This window comes from Pygoscelis adeliae, unplaced genomic scaffold (genome assembly GCF_000699105.1).
Source record: "Pygoscelis adeliae isolate BGI_AS28 unplaced genomic scaffold, ASM69910v1 Scaffold91, whole genome shotgun sequence".
Lineage (NCBI taxonomy): Eukaryota > Metazoa > Chordata > Aves > Sphenisciformes > Spheniscidae > Pygoscelis > Pygoscelis adeliae.
In genome coordinates this window covers 3,553,133-3,572,268 of record NW_008824196.1, presented here as the reverse complement: position 1 = coordinate 3,572,268, position 19,136 = coordinate 3,553,133, and the positions used below count along the sequence as shown (strand labels likewise).

Genomic DNA, 19,136 nt, shown 5'->3' with positions numbered 1-19,136 from the left:
CTCTGCTCTGGTGAGACCCCACCTGGAGTACTGTGTCCAGCTCTGGAGCCCTCAGCACAGGAAAGACATGGACCTGTTGGAGCGGGTCTAGAAGAGGGCCACAAAGATGATCAGGGGGATGGGACACCTCTCCTATGAAGAAAGGCTGAGAGAGTTGGGGTTGTTCAGCCTGGAGAAGAGAAGGTTTTGGGGAGACCTTATTGCAGCCGATCAGTACTTAAAGGGGGCTTATAAAAAGATGGCGGCAAACTTTTTAGCAGGGCCTGTTGTGAGGGGACAATGGGGAGTGGCTTTAAACTAAAGGGGGGTAGATTTAGACTAGATAGAAGGAAGAAATTTTTTATGCTGAGGGTGGTGAAACACTGGCACAGGTTGCCCAGAGAGGTGGTGGATGCCCCATCCCTGGAAACATTCAAGGTGAGGTTGGACGGGGCTCTGAGCAACCTGACCTAGTTGAAGATGTCCCTGCTCGTTGCAGGGGGGTTGGACTAGATGACCTTTAGAGGTCCCTTCCAACCCAAACTATTCTATGATTCTGTGAATCTATTTTATTAACTATTTTTGTTAACAGTAAACCCTACAAAATGTTGATGCTATCCTGTTTGCAGCTGATGGAAAATGGAAATATGAAGCATTAAATCTGTGGGGATGCTAGCTAAACTCTCAAAATACAGTAAAATACCCATCCAAAGCATCAGGAAAAACCTCAGCAGAAAGAAAACAGGATTTGCATTCTGTGGAGATCAAAAAGCAACAATTATTCAAAGTAAAGAGGGAAATGGGGAAGTTTGTTCCTACCTATAAGCATATTGATGTCAGCAGTAACAAGAAAAAGTAATTGATAGTAGAATGGCATCCTAGCAACCAGTGCCTTCATGAACTTAGTTGTATATGCTGTGAGCTTGTTAACGGTCCTTATGGAGCCAAAACACTGTGTCAAACAGGAATAATTCCTGTCTAAATTGGTTCCCAGGAGTGGCTATTAGTTTGTGTGTGGGAAACCAATTTTGCTGTAGCTTTCTTTAATCCTTTTCAGGGAAGATTTTTCTGAACTCTTGAATCAAGGAAGGGGAGAAAATGCCATCAAAGTTTAATAGCTTTCCTTCTGCTGGGTCAGAAACATAATGGCAATGTTTTCAGCCTTAACGTAAATATCTGACAAAACTATGAATAAAGGTAAAATAAAAAGCAGGCTTGTCTTATGTTATTGACCAATATTAAAGGGAGGACATTGCATTAGTTGGCGGATGGACTAAATTATATAAATAAATTATTTCCTTTATATCTGGAGTGAAGACTAAAAGGCAGAATATGCATTTTTAGGGCACAGTTTTATAGAATGTGGTTTATGGCAATAAAGAGATGACCTTCTGTGCCAATTATATCAGTTGTTGCAGCAGCGTTTGATCATTTACCTTGCAATCAGTAGAAGCTAAAGCTGTCCGACAAAAGCTTGTAGTAAACAGAAAGTTATCAAAGCAATAGTAACATGCCTATTAAATCTCCTGCCTAGTTCGGATAGATATATAGGTACCTAATTCAGATATCTTTTAGTTTTGGGATGTTCTGATTTGTGGCCTTTATAATTTGGAGTACTTTTAGTGAGTTTTCTTTTTTTTAAAAAATACTTTTCTGTCTTTCATTTGCACCTTATTTTTTTGTTTCATTTGTGATTCAAAGTGTTATTTCTCTGCTAATTAATTTATCCTTTCCTCTATGACAAATTACTCTCTTCCTTTGTTCTAGGTCATGTTTATGTTTGCTTTCAAGCTTCTGTAGGTTTTCCTTTAGTTTTGATGAAATAATTAAGGTTTGTTAACTTTATTTCTTCTTAATGGAGAATTTGTGCATGATGCTAACTTGCCGTGACTTCTGCTGTTTTTGCTTTCTAGAGAAATATTACTGGCTCCAAATGACTGTAAACATTTTTTTTAAAAAGTTCTTAATAGTGAAAAGCAATGAAGTAAGCTCGTGTATATGTTTAAATTATATGTGGCTATAACAGAGAATTAAAATTCACTTTACTGCTGTATTTATGGATGAGGGTATCCTTATTCAGTTAAATTATAGGAGGAGTTGGAAAAGATTCAACCTGTTGAAATTTCTTGAATTTTCAGATTTAATATTCTCAATTAAAGGTACTTTATTATCATAGCAGGGTTTAAAATGATAGTTTTCTTTTATTTCAACATAGTTTTAAAACAATGGGTCTCCTGAATATGTAAATTATTTTACAAGTCAGATCTTAAGTATTACTAGGATACCTTTGTCTTTAGTTTTAATATTTTACCTTCTGTTCTGCATGAGTTCCTTTCTGAATTGTGTGGATGTGTATGTTCTTGTGTTTCAGATTGGAGAATTCGTATACCTGATAGAGGGAACAGGTGATATACCTTTACCTTCAAGATTGCTTCCAATGGATAGTCCAAATATTCTGCATGTTAGCAATACGTTAGAAGGTAAAGTGAATACAAGGGAGAAGAGTAAAATAGAGCAAATCATTCTCCTTTGGAAATATGCTTTAGTTCCCATGCATTTTTGTTAAAATTAATTAAATACGTCTGGTAAAAGCAGTTGTTTATAGTGAAGTGTAAGAAAGATATTTATTTTAATGTTGTCCAGACCATTCTCTTCAGAGCACCAGCTGGTTGTTAGCTATCTTCTTCAACTTTCTTGTATTGTTTTCAACATAGTCTACATAAATATTTTTTCATAATTTCTCTTCTTTTCTACTTCAGAATATAGGTTGTAGCCAGGTAAATCAGCACAAGTAATCTTTACCTAGAATTTTTCTAGTTTTAAAACACGAGTTTTGTACGCAGTGTTGTGATTTGACAGGCAATCCAATACTTTTGTCTTCAAACAGCCAGTGATAAACTGCTGTCAGTCCTATTTCAGAAACAATGTAGCTATTATTTGAAATAATTGCTGGTAGCTTCTTTTAGAGGGGATGCAACATCATCTAGAGGGATAAAAGAGTGGCTGTGTTGTGTAGGTACCAGAAAGACTTTTTTAAACTTTCATTACCATCATAATAGTAATAACACTAAAGTCTGGGTTTTTTAATTAACTATTAAAAGTGAGTTTTGATTTGGATTTCAGTCTGTGGTTGGTTTTTTTTTTCCGCATTATGATTAAAAATAAAAAAAGTATTACTGGAGTAAATAGTGTGTACTAGAGTAATAGCATGTAACTAAACATCAAAGGAATGTTGTATTCTGGCTTTTCTTTGGAGATTAGGGATTTTAAATTATCTATGCAGTTACACTAGCAGCTGACAAGTGTGGGGTTTTTGTTTTTTTTTTTAACAGGTCTGAGTGCAGTAGAGCCAGTTTTATATTTGAAATGTGGTTTTGCTCAGATTCTTGAAGAAAATCTGAGGATTCCATTGATCAATGAGTCAAGAGAGAGGGCTCTGGCCATTGCTGCACAACAGCAGATGTCAACTATTGAATATGAAAGAAGAAAGATCACAGGGACTCTGCAGAGCAGTAGTGTTCGAGTTGCAACTGCATTGTTAGGGCTGTCCAGAGTAGAGGTGAGAAACACAGTAATCTGTTACTGCAATTATTTAGTTGTTCTTGATTTGTAGGACTGATTTTTTTAAGTTTTAGGAAATAGTGTGAAGTTATGTTTTTTTCACACATTCTGTAATCTGACAGTTACTGATCCCAATTCCCCTCAAGCACTGCAATATTTTACATATTCATTCTGAAGCTGCTTCCTCACTCCATGCTGTTAAGAAGTGCTTCCTTTAAGAAATCTTGGCTGCAGTTAAAAAGAACATTAACATTTTACTTCAGTTAGCTTCTGAAAAATACCCATTGATTAAAAAAGCTTTCATACTCTTTGTAATAGATATCTGTATTAATATCCTTCCTTATGCACATTTTAGTAAGAAATTAAAATTCTCAAACAGGACTATTTTATTTAAAAAAAAATCTTTGAGAATAAATCAAGGAGCAGGAAAGACTTTTTCTTGTCTTGCAATCAATACAAAACAGTTTTGGAAAACCGCAAATCTTCCTTATAGGCTATAGCTCCCTACTTATACATCATTCCAACCTAGAAATATTTTCCCAAGATTTCAACATCTAGAAACAAAAAATCCTACCAAGGTAGTCCATTAAACATTCAATTAGTACTTGTGAATAAATTTGTAATAGCAATATTGCCAAATAAGCAAGCTTTTTTCTCATGTAGAATTCAAATGTAACTTTTTATGGATGATAGCCACACTCTGGGTTTTAATTTCCCTTGTGAACCTGATCTTACCTGGCTTCAGACAGATTGCTGGGTAGCTGTATATTATTCCTGTTTTCCAGTTAGACTATTCCCTGAGTATGGTTCCCAGTGCTACGTGATTCCCAGTACTAAGAGGAAGAGAATTTTCCCTGGTGTCTTGATGTTGCTAAATTTATGCCTTTTGTTTACAGATAAGTTTAAAAAGTAATATAAAACAAATTAAATGAGGAAAAATGAAAGAGTAGATTTAATCTGTTGTATGTTTGTAGTGGGACAAGAATTGTAACCATGTAATGTAGACTCAAATATTTTCCTTTTGGATTATAGCTAACCCACTGCTGTGGTAACATTTTATAAACTTTTCATAATTGAAGTCCTTTAATATCACAGTCACTTAGCAAATACTTGACAAAAGACTTGACTGCTCTGAAACTGTGGATGTAATCAAGACAGAACATAGTAGGAACACTCTTTGTACCACTAGGTATGCTAAGATCTAATGTGAGTTCTAAAATTACTTGTATCGTAGAAGAGTGGAGGACAATTAGATTAGTTATAAAATACATAATGATGGATACTAACACTGAATAAATTATCATGTGAGAAGTGAAACTAATATGCAGAAAGAAGTATTTTGCTCCATGTGCAGAAAGTCTTATAATTGCTTATGAGAAATAAAATGGCAAAGTTTTGCTATATACTGATGTAGAAAAGACTTCACACATTAAAAATATCTCAATATGGTAATCCACTATGCAGATTAAATTCTGAAGTGTTCCTGATCGGTTTTTGTCATAAATTCTTACTTACTGTCTGTATAAAAGTGACAGTGTAGAAATTCTGGTGGCATTTATTGAAGAAACTTTTTTTGAGGGGGCTGGTGGTCCGCAGTTAAATTTGGAGCTGAAGTATGGTTTTAGGTTCATTGTCTAAATCCCCCCCCCCCCCAAAAAAAAAGACCCCATCCACAGCTCCTGTGGTTTGCTGAATTATTTAGGCTCATGAAATCCTTTGGAACGTATGTTGCAGTTTAACGATAAATCTAGAATCTCTGGAAATCTGTTACTCTCTTTGATTTCCTTTCCACCTTTCTACTCACTTCCTACAGGTATAAATTGTATTATATAATGGGTAGACAGAAGGGAAAATGCCCTTACATTATTACTACTTGGTCCATTTTTTGCCTGTAAAATTGAAGAACAAATAACTAAATACTTGCATGCTTTCCATTCTTATTAAACTGTACATTTTACTCATGTTTACTTAAAGCACATAGAAAATAGTAATAAAGGTAAGCTATACTTTTGGAGTCAAACTGGATATGCATATTCATTAACTTGTGCTGTATGTTTTTACTCGACCCATCTATACGCATGGTTGAAAGTCGTAGCTATTTTTGTACTATGTTTGTACTGCTTCTTTTCCTTGCTGTAAAAAACAAAGATCTATTTTGATTGTCTTTAATGATTAGAGTTACTAAAAAAATAATGAATTTTTATCTCTTTCCCATAAAAGTTGTTGTGCTAATCAGGACCTATTTATCTTGTTGGGTTTTTGTGCTAAATGGTGTTGCTACTGGACCAGTATTAGATAATGTGCAGAGTACAGAAGTGACAGTCAACAAGTCTGAGGAGCTTGGAAATGGAGATTCAACGGAAAGGATCAGGAGTCTTAGCTAAATCTTTATTTCTATCTTTTACTTTATAAATTAGATTAAAATCAGCTCATTAAACAGTTCTGCTAGAAATAGAATTTTAATAGTTTATTTTTACAATCTTGGGCACTGGAGGACTTACTAGCAGCAAGGTTACGTAGTTAACCTGCCATTCTCCTTCTTGTCCCCTGAAAGTAACCTTTACTGCCAGCACAATCCAAACCATTTGTTAAAGGATTTTTTTTTTGGTGTTTAAACTTTGGTATAATTAAAAAAATAAATACATTCGAAACCAAATAGCATCAAAATTTAATAAAGCAGTTAGAGAAGTTAAGTAATGAAGAGATAGGAAGCAAGGATGCTAAAGCAATAGGAATCCAAAGATGCAGATCTATTAGTATACACCCTATAAATATATACAAAGCATAAAACCCCAGAAACTAAATAACCTGGTTGCATGCCCATTTCTGACTGAATTTTTTTATTGTTTTTAATGAATGTTAGAAAAGTTCTGAAATCTATTTTTTAAGTATACATTTGTGTTAATTTCTTACCTCCTTTCATTAATTTAATTCCTCCTAAAACATTTTTAGGTAGTAGTAAAGGGAATATAGGATGGAACTGTCTGCCACTGTCAAAGTTGGGACCGGCATTATTGTGAATAATTACAAATTGCCTTTGTTAATGGTGAATAAAAGAAAGCTGTAAGTGGGAAGTTTAGGTGAACATAGATAACAAGGGAATAAAAAGGGTATCTGGAAAGAAAGAGGAGAGGATGTGGAAGAACATAACTTGTTTAGATTGAAGTTGCTAATGGTGGTAAATAGAGGGAAGTAAATAAAAGAAAGAAGGAAATAACAATAACTAGAACTCATTCACTTGGGTATGCGAGGGGAAGGATGCAGTCAGTGAAGTCAGTGAAGTGAAATTCAAAATAACGTGCGTCAATTTTCCTTTTTTCTAGAATCCACCTAAAGAGGCACAAATTACACCCAGTGGCTAGATACAGGGCTATTTTTTCATAGTTAGAGATGCCAGTAATCTTGTATAATTAGACATTACGATAGGAAAGGAATAGAAGTCCTGTTCTACAAGAATCCCAAAACTAAAGCTTGCACTTCCCACTGTGTCCAGATGTGTCCTCATAGTTAGGCTGTAAAAAGTATTTGCATAGGCTCCGTTTTGCTTCCCTTCGAATGCATGGCTCATCTGAGGGTGGACACCAGATCTCTGTACCCTTAGCCATATTCCAGCTGTTATGACATTGTGCATTTTCTTTCTATCCTGCTGTCCATGTGACTAAGCAATGTTGAGTATTTTTATCTTAGTACATCATGGGGGTGGTGATGAGTTTTAGTTTTGATCAATGGAAAATGAGCAGATACCTTGTGCACTTGAAGCTGTAGCTTCCACTGCTTGGCTGATGTGACAGAGTCTCATCCTACATCTGTCCAGCTCTGATCTTCAAAGTTTGTGCTCTTCAGAGACCCTCAGGATTCAATAAGGATTTTGTGATCTTCCATGTAATGATGGAAAAGTTGTAAGCTCAGTTTGAACAGTTTGCTTTTTTAAATATAGGTGAGGGTTTTTTTGAGAAAGAATCATGGTGTCCTTGAAGAGAGAAGATACTGTAATTAAAAAGTTACATTAGATACGTTTGAATGGGAATGAACTTTTCACAAAAGGATCTGTGGTCAGATTTCAATTTGTTGAAGTTATAACTGAGACCAATGTCATTTATACTACATCACTTATCTTTTGATACGGGATTAAGGGAGATGGCAAACTTGATTGATCGCGGGGATTCTGAGAGATTGAGATCATAAAATTCTTTTATTCATGAGGAACGGTTTTAGAAGTTAATTCCTGGAAGGAAGAAATGAGGCTAAATTAGGATTTGGAAAACAGTAATATGCAAGGAAAGAGTAAGGTACCCCAGCACCCTGTAATAGAATCTGCCATCCTTTATACATAGGAAGTGCAGATGGTAAATCTTAAGAAAACACCTTGGAAAATCACTCAGTCCTTGAAAAATACTGTTTAATTCTGGTGCTTTATATACCCTCCAATCCTTTTCTGAAAAATTATTCTAAAAAAGAAATTAATCCTGGGAACTGAATGCAAATACTGTTCTTAACTGGTAATAACATTTCCACAGTTGGAATATCATGAACCATTATGTTGATGAAGTACATGTTGGAATCTGTCTTATGGTAGCACAGCAGCCTTACACCTGCAATTCATAATGAGAGTTAAAAAATATTAAATTCCGTTTAACTCTCACTGCCCTGAAAAATACTAAAAAGAAGGAGAGCAGCTGCAACATTTATTTGAATTGTATTGGACATTTTCTCTTTTCTTGAAATGTTACCCTTTGAGGTAACAGGGTTTAGTCTTCTGTGTGTTTGCAGGATTTTCTTTTTCCCTTTCAAAAAGATCTAGGTGTCTCATTAAAAATACTTTCATCCTTTACTTTTTGACAAGGTACCAGGAAATATTTGAAATGTTCATAGACTATGTAATACTAACCAGCTGTCTTTTTTCCTAACATATCTTTAAAAATGAGATAGCATGAACAAGGATCTTAAAATAAAGTACTTCAGTGATTTTTTTAAATCGTATCTCTTCAAGTTAATTATAATTCAAATGTGTTCAGTGCTCCACCAAAGGTCATCTTACAATCATTTTGTCAATTAAGACTTCCCAAAACTTTTTATTCATGTTGGGTTTTTATTTCAGTGTTGGAAAATAATCTAATTACCAAAATCAGGTGTAGGTATAAATTTATATTTGAATATGTAGAAGGTCAAAGTCAGATTTAAACTGGTAAATACATGTAATTCTTTTGGTTTGGAACTTCCCATTACAAGTGAGAATGAAATATCTTTTTCCCACTGCAAAGTCTTCTGTCATTTCAGTCCTATCAGAAATTATATCTGCACCATACAAGTGGTGCAAATATGGTAAAAAAAGAACTATGTTAACATTTTGTGTTGATGAGTATTTTTTTAGTCAGATACATCTGTCCAGTTGTGCTTCATAGAACAAGAATCTTGAATAGTAATCTGCTTCTATATTTATTGTGTCAAAAAGCTATATTAGCAACTAAAGCTTAACAGGTTCCTGAATTCCGTACGTACTTTGTGTTTAACACCGTATTGACACTTTGGATGGATCGATTAATGGTCAAAACAAAGCAATGGCAGAGTGTAGGTCTGCTTTCTAAAACCGGCAAGGGAATGTGAGTTTTGTATTAAAACAGAAAAAAAAAAAAAGACAAACCACCAACCCAAAGCAGAACCCCGACCCAGTTGATTTGAACAGTAATTTGACCATATTACCCTTAATAGTAATCCTTAAGAACAATCAACTTTCGTTTTAAATTTTCTTTTTTTTGTCAGTTTTCCTAGCACAAACTGAATATTTCTGTATTTATCTCCTCCCTAGATTTGCTCAAGATAATTCACGATAGTCATGAATTCAAACACGTGTCTATAAAAAAGATGCGACTAGTTTCAGATTTTAAATTTGTTCAACTTACAATTAATCTTGAGCATTGCAATTATACTGTGTTATTGGATTGAAAGTGGCAATTTTGAGCAAGTAGTGTATTAAACCATTGCATTACTTTTGTAATGCTATCTTAACAGGAGTTGAATTTAGTTCATTAAGAGGTTTAGATGCCTATTTTGAGCTTGCCTTTACATACTGTGCTAATCCTTTACTAATATGTTTCATGCTGTTGATTAGCAATGCTTTTTACCAAAAGGAGGAGCTTGTTTGTCCCTAAAATTAATTCTAAATGCTTTGATTTCTAAAATATATTGTCAACATTAAAGTATCAAAATTAGCTCAGCTAACTATATAGTTATCCCTTGCAAAATGTCAAAATAATTTTTCCTTTTCATGCTTTTTATTATTCAGAAACTTTACAAAGTAAAAGAAGAAACATTTGTCTACATCTGATACAAAATATGTTTTTCTCTTCATGTTTTTTCTCCCCTTTTCTTGCCTTCCCTGAATACCTATAAAGGCTTGCAAAGTGGTTTCTGGGTAGGAGGTGTTTTTACTGTAAATCTCAAAATGCATTTTTCTTAAATGAATGTTTCAGATGCATGATGTCTAAAAAAATCATACAAGACAGTTTTTATTTAGAAGGATCTCTCAACAATTTCTATATGACTTGCCTAATTACCAATTCAGTTTTAGAATTATACCCTTAAGCCTGTATAATTTTACATTTCTTAACCTGAAATTATTATGAAATGATTGTTCATATGTATACATTATTCCTTCACTTGCAGAGACGTGCACTCCTGAAACCTCATAAATTCCCCCCAGAGCTGAAGTATGTGGATTACAGTGTAGAAGTGAGCATGCAAGAATTCTTTAAGGTTCCTGAGAAGTTCTCTATTCCAGTGTTGGCATCGAGCAGAGTTAATCTGAAAGTTCCATCAGCAAAAGACCTTTCACCTCAGAAAACAGGTAAGAACAGTCTTAAACATGATTAATTTGTTATTTTTTTTCCTCTGGGAGAATCTGTATTTTTAAGGTTTTCCTAAAGAGATTCAGAAAATGATCTTTCTCTCGATTCAGCTATTGATCAAATCCTCAGCTTCATCTTTATCATCACTACCCAAGTTCTATCTTATTAGCTCAAAACGGTGCTTTCCGCTTGCCCTTGGTTTTCTCAAAGGCACACAACCACAGGACACTTGCTCTAAAAGAGAAATTTTTTGGATTTTATCTGACAGATCCTGAATTTGTGCTCATTTCTCACTTCCACTTCTCATCCAGCACTGATCTGTGCTCAAATTGTGCCAGTTATACCACATATCTTTTCTTGTTTGCCTACTCTTCAGTCAGCCAGAGCGAGGTGTCAGTTAATTGTACACTGTTTTCTCCCTGTCCCTAATCAATGAAAAGTTTTGCATTAGTCTTCAGAGTGGTCTTGTCAGCTTTGGTCAGTCTCTGTTGCCTCTAATTTTTCTAGTATCAAATTCTATACTGAAATCTTAATCAATTTCTTTTTTGCTTGGCTTTCATTTTCATCTCTCCTCTGCTAATTTTTTTAAAATGCTTTATTTAAACCTGTAGAGCACTCTAGGTTGCATTTCTTAAAAGAACTTGAGTGGTTGAGGTAACTGGGGTTATTTAGTCTGGAGAAAAGGAGGTTGAGGGGAGACCTCATCGCGCTCTACAACTACCTGAAAGGAGGTTGTAGCGAGGTGGGTGTCAGTCCCTTTTCCCAAGTAACAAGCGATAGGACGAGAGGAAAGGGCCTCAAGTTGTGCCAGGGGAGGTTTAGACTGGATATTAGGAAAAATTTCTTCACTGAAAGGGTTATCAAGCATTGGAACAGGCTGCCCAGGGAAATGGTGGAGTCACCTTCCCTGGAGGTATTTAAAAGACATGTAGATGTGGTGCTTAGGGACATGGCTTAGTGGTGGACTTGGCAGTGTTAGGTTAACGGTTGGACTCGATGATCTTAAGGGTCTTTTCCGACCTAAATGATTATATAATAAAATTGGTGTTTATATTTACCTTCTAGGGTATCTGTACATGGTTATATCAAAGTTAATGTAATGTCCCACAGGTATCTGATAACACCACAAATAATTTTCGGTTTTGCTACTTAAAATGTAAATAGTAGTTTCCTTAGCAAAATTAGTAAAGGCTTGAATTATAGTCAGTCCACCAATGTGAAAAATCCATAGATTTGTTTCATCACTTCTTTATTGATAATAGAGTCTTTCTGCATGTTTCTGCAGTTCCGTTTTCCAAGTGTCATTGGAATCAGTCATGTGCTTTCATGGTGTATGTTTGTTTTCATACTTGGTGTATCCCTTGTGTGTTTTGTTTCTTTTCTGGAATAAAAATAAGGAATGTCTTGATTATTTCTGACAAGTCTTTTTATTACAGATTCATTCAAGTTAGATTCCAGTATCTGTGCTGTAAAACATTTTAGGGTGTCACTGGGCACATTTTTAGGAAGGTGACAATAGTTATTGCAGTATTAGAAGCAAGAGTAGCCTGATGAGTAACTACAGGACCAGCAGTCAGTAGAAGTTGTAGAATAGATGTAACACAGGTTGGAGGCTGAAACATTTCTTGAATGACAGGATATTTAAATCCTGGTTAAAATCCTTTTGTTGTCAAGCTAAAAAATAATTGCTTGTATTTGTAATAATTGATGTAGAGGTGAACTAAAAAAAGTCATAATGACTTCATTGAGTGGTGTAGGCGATTCTTTGGATTGCACTATAGAAGGGGGGAATAGCAGCTGGGAGAGAGAGCAAAATCTGTACACACAAATCTGATAAGGACATACTAAGACCTCCATCGTGATCTCAGAACAACAGTTATTAACTGACCAAATGGCAGCTCACTGTTTCTTAGTAACTTCTCGAATTATTTTTAAATTTGAAATGTGAATGAACATATCTGAAAATTTTAGAATATTAATTGCTAAAATGTAGTGAAAAAACTACATTACAGTAAGGAAGTGGTTATTTTTCTGTTCGTGCTTCTTTATCCATCAAAGGAAATTATAAAAGTATCTGAAAGAGGGAAGTAAGCAATGGAAAGTCAGAAACTAAATCATACTGCAGTGAACATGATCTTTTTGATATTTATTTTTTCTTTCTAGGACACTTAAATAGTTACATGAGGGAGTAGAAATGTCAAGATGATGCAGAGAACTAAATGGGGCTTTGGTAGTGAATTCAGAGAGGTGGTGAGCTAAAGGACAGCTAAAAAGGGAAGCTGAGATAATCAGCTGATAGTGTGAAAACAGACAAAGACGTGTTCAGTACAAAGACAATGCTGGCTGATTCAGTGTATTTGTTGTGCTAATGAAGAAACACAGGTATATTTACAGGCACTTAGAAAATCTAATATTGTGACAGAAGTCCCCAGGTGCTGTTCCTGTGGATGGAGGCAAAACGTTGGTCTCATCTGAAAATTTTGTTAACTTCATTGTCTGAAGAAGAAGCAGTATTTTAGCTACAGTGGTAGCTTTCCTTAGGGTGGGAGTAGCTGCTTCTCTGAAGAAATGACAGAATGCTTAGATTTATGAAGAAAAACAAAGGTGGAAGCAAGCTAACTAAAATCAGTCCTTGGATCAGAATTTTTTAGACTGCAGTAGCAGGAAAAGTGTCCAGCCAATATTTAAAAAACTCTGCTAACAGGGAATTAGATGGTAAAAATCAATGCCACTCAACATATTTTCTTGTAAAATAGATCTTGTTAAATAACCTTATTACATTTTTGGCAGTATTGCTGATCTAATAGATAAAAAGAATACAGTGCGTTTACCTTGCTTCCAGTATGACATCTTGATCAAAACCCAAACCATATACTTGTATGGAACTAAAATACTACATTGGCCAGATTGAAAAACTTTAGCAAATTTTGTTGTTAATTCGTTGCTGGAGACTCATCAGAAAGTGAGCCCTCAGGAACCAGTACTTGTTGGACAATGTTAACTACTTTTCGTCAGTAATTTAGAAGATTATATAAAATCTTTGTTGACTTAGCAATGACCCAGATTTTGTGAAAGAATAGTTAGCTGGAATTGCTACGTAGTTATAAACTATGTATTTTAATGCAACCAAACACATAGTAGTATATGTGGAACAGAGTCTGCATGCTAAACCAGGTACGAGGCCGGTTTTGGAAAACAGTTGTTAGTGAAAAGGACCGACAGTCACACAAAATTATTATCTCAGTTTGAGCTCTTTCTTAATCCTGAAATGGCCAATGAGATCTACAGATAAATTAGAAGTGTTGTAAGAGCTGGGGAGACAGTCTTGTCTCAGTACACAGTATTGGCAGAAGAGCTAGTACAGAAGTGAAGGATCTGGTGTCGGTAAGAAGTTTATGGAAATTCTGAAAGAATTTGAAAAAGACAAACCACAAAAATGTTCCAGTGCTAGAAAATAAAACCTGGGACAAGAGCAACCTCGGATCACTTTGAATTCTGTGTGCCTGCCAAGCAGGTCAAGCACAGCCCCTGTAGTGTGTCAGTATTATGTGACCCAAGGAGTCTGTACTTAACTGCATGCAGAAGGAGGTCATCTAGTAAGTCTGCCATTAGCAGAATGCCTAAGGACGGAGTCTAAACCTCAGCCCAGCTCTGTTTCATACTGAGATTGTTAGGGATCCTTTGGTCTCATTTGTGCATTGAACTACGCCTTGAGTACCCCCATCCTCTTAAAGCTCCTCTTGATGATATGCAGAATGTATCCTGTAATTCTTTGCTGTGTAAAAATTTTGGTATCTAGGAAGATCATATCACATACTACAGTGATTGTTCACCATTGTCTCAAATAGGATCCTTAAGAGCTTTAGTCTCTCTGGATCTTCAGAAGTAGCCTGGGGAATAATTCAATCCCCGTATATAGCTCAGGAGAAAGGTAATTGACAGTAAAACTTTAATGCTTTATAAACCAAAGGATAGTGGATTGAGCAATTAGAAACTCGTGTTAGGCATAATTAATATTGAAATAAGTTGCTCTTTTCTTAATGGTGTGTTATTAAAGAACGAAAAGGCTAAAATGTCAAGTGGAATTAAAATAATGGCTCCAGATTTTAACCAACAGAGAAGTAGCATCCAAAACCAGCTCCATGATTCACTAAACTAACAAGTTGCTGGTTTCCCTGCATAAAGAATTTCTAGAAACGCTTTGACTGTCTTGCCTTATCTGTGTATGTGTGTGTTTCCAGAGCAAAACCAGTACAAGTTACACTTGGTTCTAGGTTTTAGCTAATGGATTCTATCCCTTTGTTTTCCCATCTTTCTCCCACCCCTTGCTGTAATCCCTTATTAGTCAGGGAGTCATTCCTTTTGTGTTTAATGATAAAAGGAAGATGTGACATTAAAGTTAACAGAGAAATTGTTGTGAGATAAGTGAAACTAAAAACACAAGGAATGACAGCCAGTACAAAACAAAAGGGCCATAAGACCGTCAATATTAGACTACAGAATCATAGATCCCAGAATGGTTTGGGTTGGCAGGGACCTTAAGGATCACCTAGTTCCACCCCCCCTGCCATGGGCAGGGATACTTTCCATTAGATCAGGTTGCTCAAAGACCCCTCCAATCTGGCCTTGAACAGTTCCACGGAGGGGGCATCCACAACTTCTCTGGGCAACCTGTCCCAGTGCCTCACCACCCTCACGGTAAAGAATTTCTTCCTAGTATCTAACCTAAATCTACCCTCTTTCAGTTTAAAACCGTTACCCCTCGCCCTGATAAGGAGTCCCTCCCCATCTTTCCTGTAGGCCCCCTTTAAGTACTGGAAGGCTGCTATAAGGTCTCCCTGGAGTCTTCTCCTCTCCAGGCTGAACGACCTCAACTCAGCCTGTCCTCACAGGGGAGGTGTTCCATCCCTCTGATCATCTTCGTGGCCTTCCTCTGGACCCACTCGAGCAGGTCCATGTCTTTCTTATGCTGGGGACCCCAGAGCTGAACACAGTACTCCAGGTGGGGGTCTCATGAGAGTGGAGTAGAGGGGAAAAATCACTTCCCTTGACCTGCTGGCCATGCTTCTTTTGATGCAGCCCTATAACCTAGGGTAAAAATTTTACTCATTTCTATGCACCTATAATAAGGTATAGACCTGCTCCTATAATTCGTTCTTATCAAACCTTTCTTTTCTCCTCTGCTTCCTTTTCTTTCCCAAGAAAGCTTTGACTTCTAATGAAATCAGGGAAAATGAAGAAAGGGTTGTGATAAGCTTTTCTGCAACGTAATCAGCAGGTTTAATTAAGTGACTGTCATACTACATGGAGCCCCTTCGTTTTAGAACAGAATTTTATGTAACCAAGTGGTTTAAGGTACTCTTGACCTATTTTTTCCCCTTAATCCCTTCTTGTTGTCTATTTATAAGAGTACAGGCTAGGCTAAATGTGGAAATAACAAGATATAGTTGTGTTATGATCAGATGTTTGCATGTATCTTACCTGTTGATGTTACAGTCCCAGGGAGGGGCCATCCACAACTTCTCTGGGCAACCTGTCCCAGTGCCTCACCACCCTCACGGTAAAGAATTTCTTCCTAGTATCTAACCTAAATCTACCCTCTTTCAGTTTAAAACCGTTACCCCTCGCCCTGATAAGGAGTCCCTCCCCATCTTTCCTGTAGGCCCCCTTTAAGTACTGGAAGGCTGCTATAAGGTCTCCCTGGAGTCTTCTCCTCTCCAGGCTGAACGACCTCAACTCAGCCTGTCCTCACAGGGGAGGTGTTCCATCCCTCTGATCATCTTCGTGGCCTTCCTCTGGACCCACTCGAGCAGGTCCATGTCTTTCTTATGCTGGGGACCCCAGAGCTGAACACAGTACTCCAGGTGGGGGTCTCATGAGAGTGGAGTAGAGGGGAAAAATCACTTCCCTTGACCTGCTGGCCATGCTTCTTTTGATGCAGCCCTATAACCTAGGGTAAAAATTTTACTCATTTCTATGCACCTATAATAAGGTATAGACCTGCTCCTATAATTCGTTCTTATCAAACCTTTCTTTTCTCCTCTGCTTCCTTTTCTTTCCCAAGAAAGCTTTGACTTCTAATGAAATCAGGGAAAATGAAGAAAGGGTTGTGATAAGCTTTTCTGCAACGTAATCAGCAGGTTTAATTAAGTGACTGTCATACTACATGGAGCCCCTTCGTTTTAGAACAGAATTTTATGTAACCAAGTGGTTTAAGGTACTCTTGACCTATTTTTTCCCCTTAATCCCTTCTTGTTGTCTATTTATAAGAGTACAGGCTAGGCTAAATGTGGAAATAACAAGATATAGTTGTGTTATGATCAGATGTTTGCATGTATCTTACCTGTTGATGTTGGAATGGGGAAGTTATTTTTTTAATATTCTACGCCTCTAGGATGGGAGGTTTTTTAATTATTTTTAATGTTTATATTCTGTCTAACATAACAGGAAATAAATTCTGTTGCTACCAGTAATCATGAACACTACATAGATTGTACAATATAAATACATTCTATTTGGTCACTTCATTATATAGAACATAATTTAATTAGAGGAGCCCAGTAAATACCCAGATTGGCATGGCTATTGAATTTTAGTCTGATATTTACTGGCAATTTAAAAAAGCAAAAGAAGTACCAGACCTTAGAATGATACCTAAAGATAGGTATCATTCACATTCCTTAGCAGAGAGGGTCTCAGTTTTGTATTCTGCCCCAAAATCTACATCTTCAGCAGCAACATGGCACCCCCAAACCTGCTAGTTCTTGATTCTGTGTTAATTTATGAAAATGTTACCCATGAATAACTGAGTCTATAATGTTGATCGATCTCAGTGTTTTTCTTATGTACACTAAATTATAGTCTATAGTTAGAAATAGGTGATGTTATGTTTTCATTGCCATACTTTCCAATAAAATGCAGAACAACTAACAATCAAGAATTAAATTTTAACTCATTATTTGGCATGTATCGTTCTTCCTGTTAGAGATGAAAAATACTTTTCAGTGTTTTCCTTTTGTGTTTTAAATAGTCATATCAGATAGTTAAGTAAAAATATTTACCTACACTGTATCAACTATAGATGGACTTTTTCATGTTAGTTATATTTTCTAATCACTATATATATTTTCTTGATAATTATATGCTACATTTTAAAATTTGCATTAATATTTTTTCATGACCAGTGGTCAACCTTGTCTTCTTCTTTCTATGACTTTTAAATGTTGTCTCATATACTTGCTCAGCATTGGGTTTAATCAGCGCAATCTTTTTTTTATCATTTATTTATTTATTTGTTTCCAAAGCAATTTCCTGGGGTTTTAAATCTGTTGTGCAATAAAGCATTATCAGTAATTCTGTTGTTTCTTCCTAGTATTCATGGTCTGCATGCTGTATAAATTTTCCTGCATCTTAGTGGTTTTTTTCTGAATAAAGTCTTAATCTTTTAAAGCAAAATTACATAGTTGCTGTCCAATAACAAAAATTTTATCTTTTCATTTTACTGTTTACATTTTGAGGTTTTATTCTAGCTCCTTAACATGTTAACTTTCAGAGTTAAGTTCTATGATTTAACTGACAGTATAGTAATAAAAATTTAATTACATTTGGTGGTCTTAATCATCCAGGATAGTGACGCACAAATGGGATTAAATAGTGTAAGTGGTAGCATTCCTTTTTACTCTTCCTTCATAAAAAGGATTTATTTAAAATATGATTCTGTTTCAAAATGTGGCTCTGAAAGATGATGGTATAGGTCTTTATCTTAATAGTTTTCATTCCAGCTATGTCTGTTGAATAGCTATTTCTACTATATATGTATTAGTAGAAAGTTGTTTTGGTCTTGCAAAAGTGAGAGGGATTTAAATATTAGACTGGATACGTTTCTTTTGTGTTTAATACCTGCAATAATGAATTCAGTGGAGAATAGTTGTATTTGCTACAGGTTTTTTTGTATTGTGAAAAATCTTTGGAAGGCCTCTCTCTTATGCTGGTAGGTGAATAGGATTACTGCTGTGGTGAAGAGGATGTTAATCCTCAGAAAACATATCAGAGTATCCTTTACCTCATTCTCTGGTCAGAACTGAGATTCAGAAGATTACTGAAACCTGTAGTCTGCCTAGAAGAAGAACACGTGGATAGACAGCAAAGGCTTCAAGCTTACTTGACAAATGAAGCCTTTAGGGGTCATGATGCTCATATGTGATTTAGGCTTTCATCAGTGACCTCTGACATCTGATGCATGACTGTCAGTGTCAAGGCTTATCTTTGTCTTTGGTGCAGTCTTGAGACCATTGCATTTGTGAGGCTTAGAAGATACTGTTTCTCTAAAGCCAGTAAGAGATCTGTCTTGGCAGTGCCCATTTCTCATCATCCCCGGATCTGGGAGGAAGACATGACTTCCTTTCACTGTATTTATTTTATTAGTTTTATTTTATTTATTATTATGTGCATATTCAGACTTGCCCCATGCTGTGACTGGAAGAATGTTGTGCTGTCCCAGTGTCACTCCCTGTCTTCCTTCTAAAGGTGAAACCATAAGAAACTTTGAATAGAGAGGTTTTATGGCTCAGAGTTATAACTTGATAAGCATCCATCTGCCTTCACATATTCTGTGCACCTTTAGGATAAAACAATAATTTAAAATTTAGTACATTTTGCTGTTATTTTGTAAAGATACATGTTTTAAAACTTGTTAATTTAGTTGCCAGTGTCACTGACTTTGTAATGCATATATATGTTTATAATCTTGAT

The 19,136-nt window shown here is 35.8% G+C and overlaps 1 protein-coding gene across 1 annotated transcript in view; it reads left to right on the top strand.

Moving 5' to 3' along the window:
- CHDC2 (calponin homology domain containing 2) overlaps window positions 1-11,485 on the top strand; it is a 128,549-nt gene extending 117,064 nt beyond the window's left edge. Inside the window, exons 16-19 of the mRNA XM_009334788.1 lie at window positions 2,351-2,459; window positions 3,312-3,538; window positions 10,204-10,384; window positions 11,451-11,485. Coding sequence (XP_009333063.1) covers window positions 2,351-2,459; window positions 3,312-3,538; window positions 10,204-10,384; window positions 11,451-11,485 — 552 coding nt within the window. The remainder of the gene's footprint in view (window positions 1-2,350; window positions 2,460-3,311; window positions 3,539-10,203; window positions 10,385-11,450) is intronic.
- The last annotated feature ends 7,651 nt before the right edge of the window (window positions 11,486-19,136 follow it).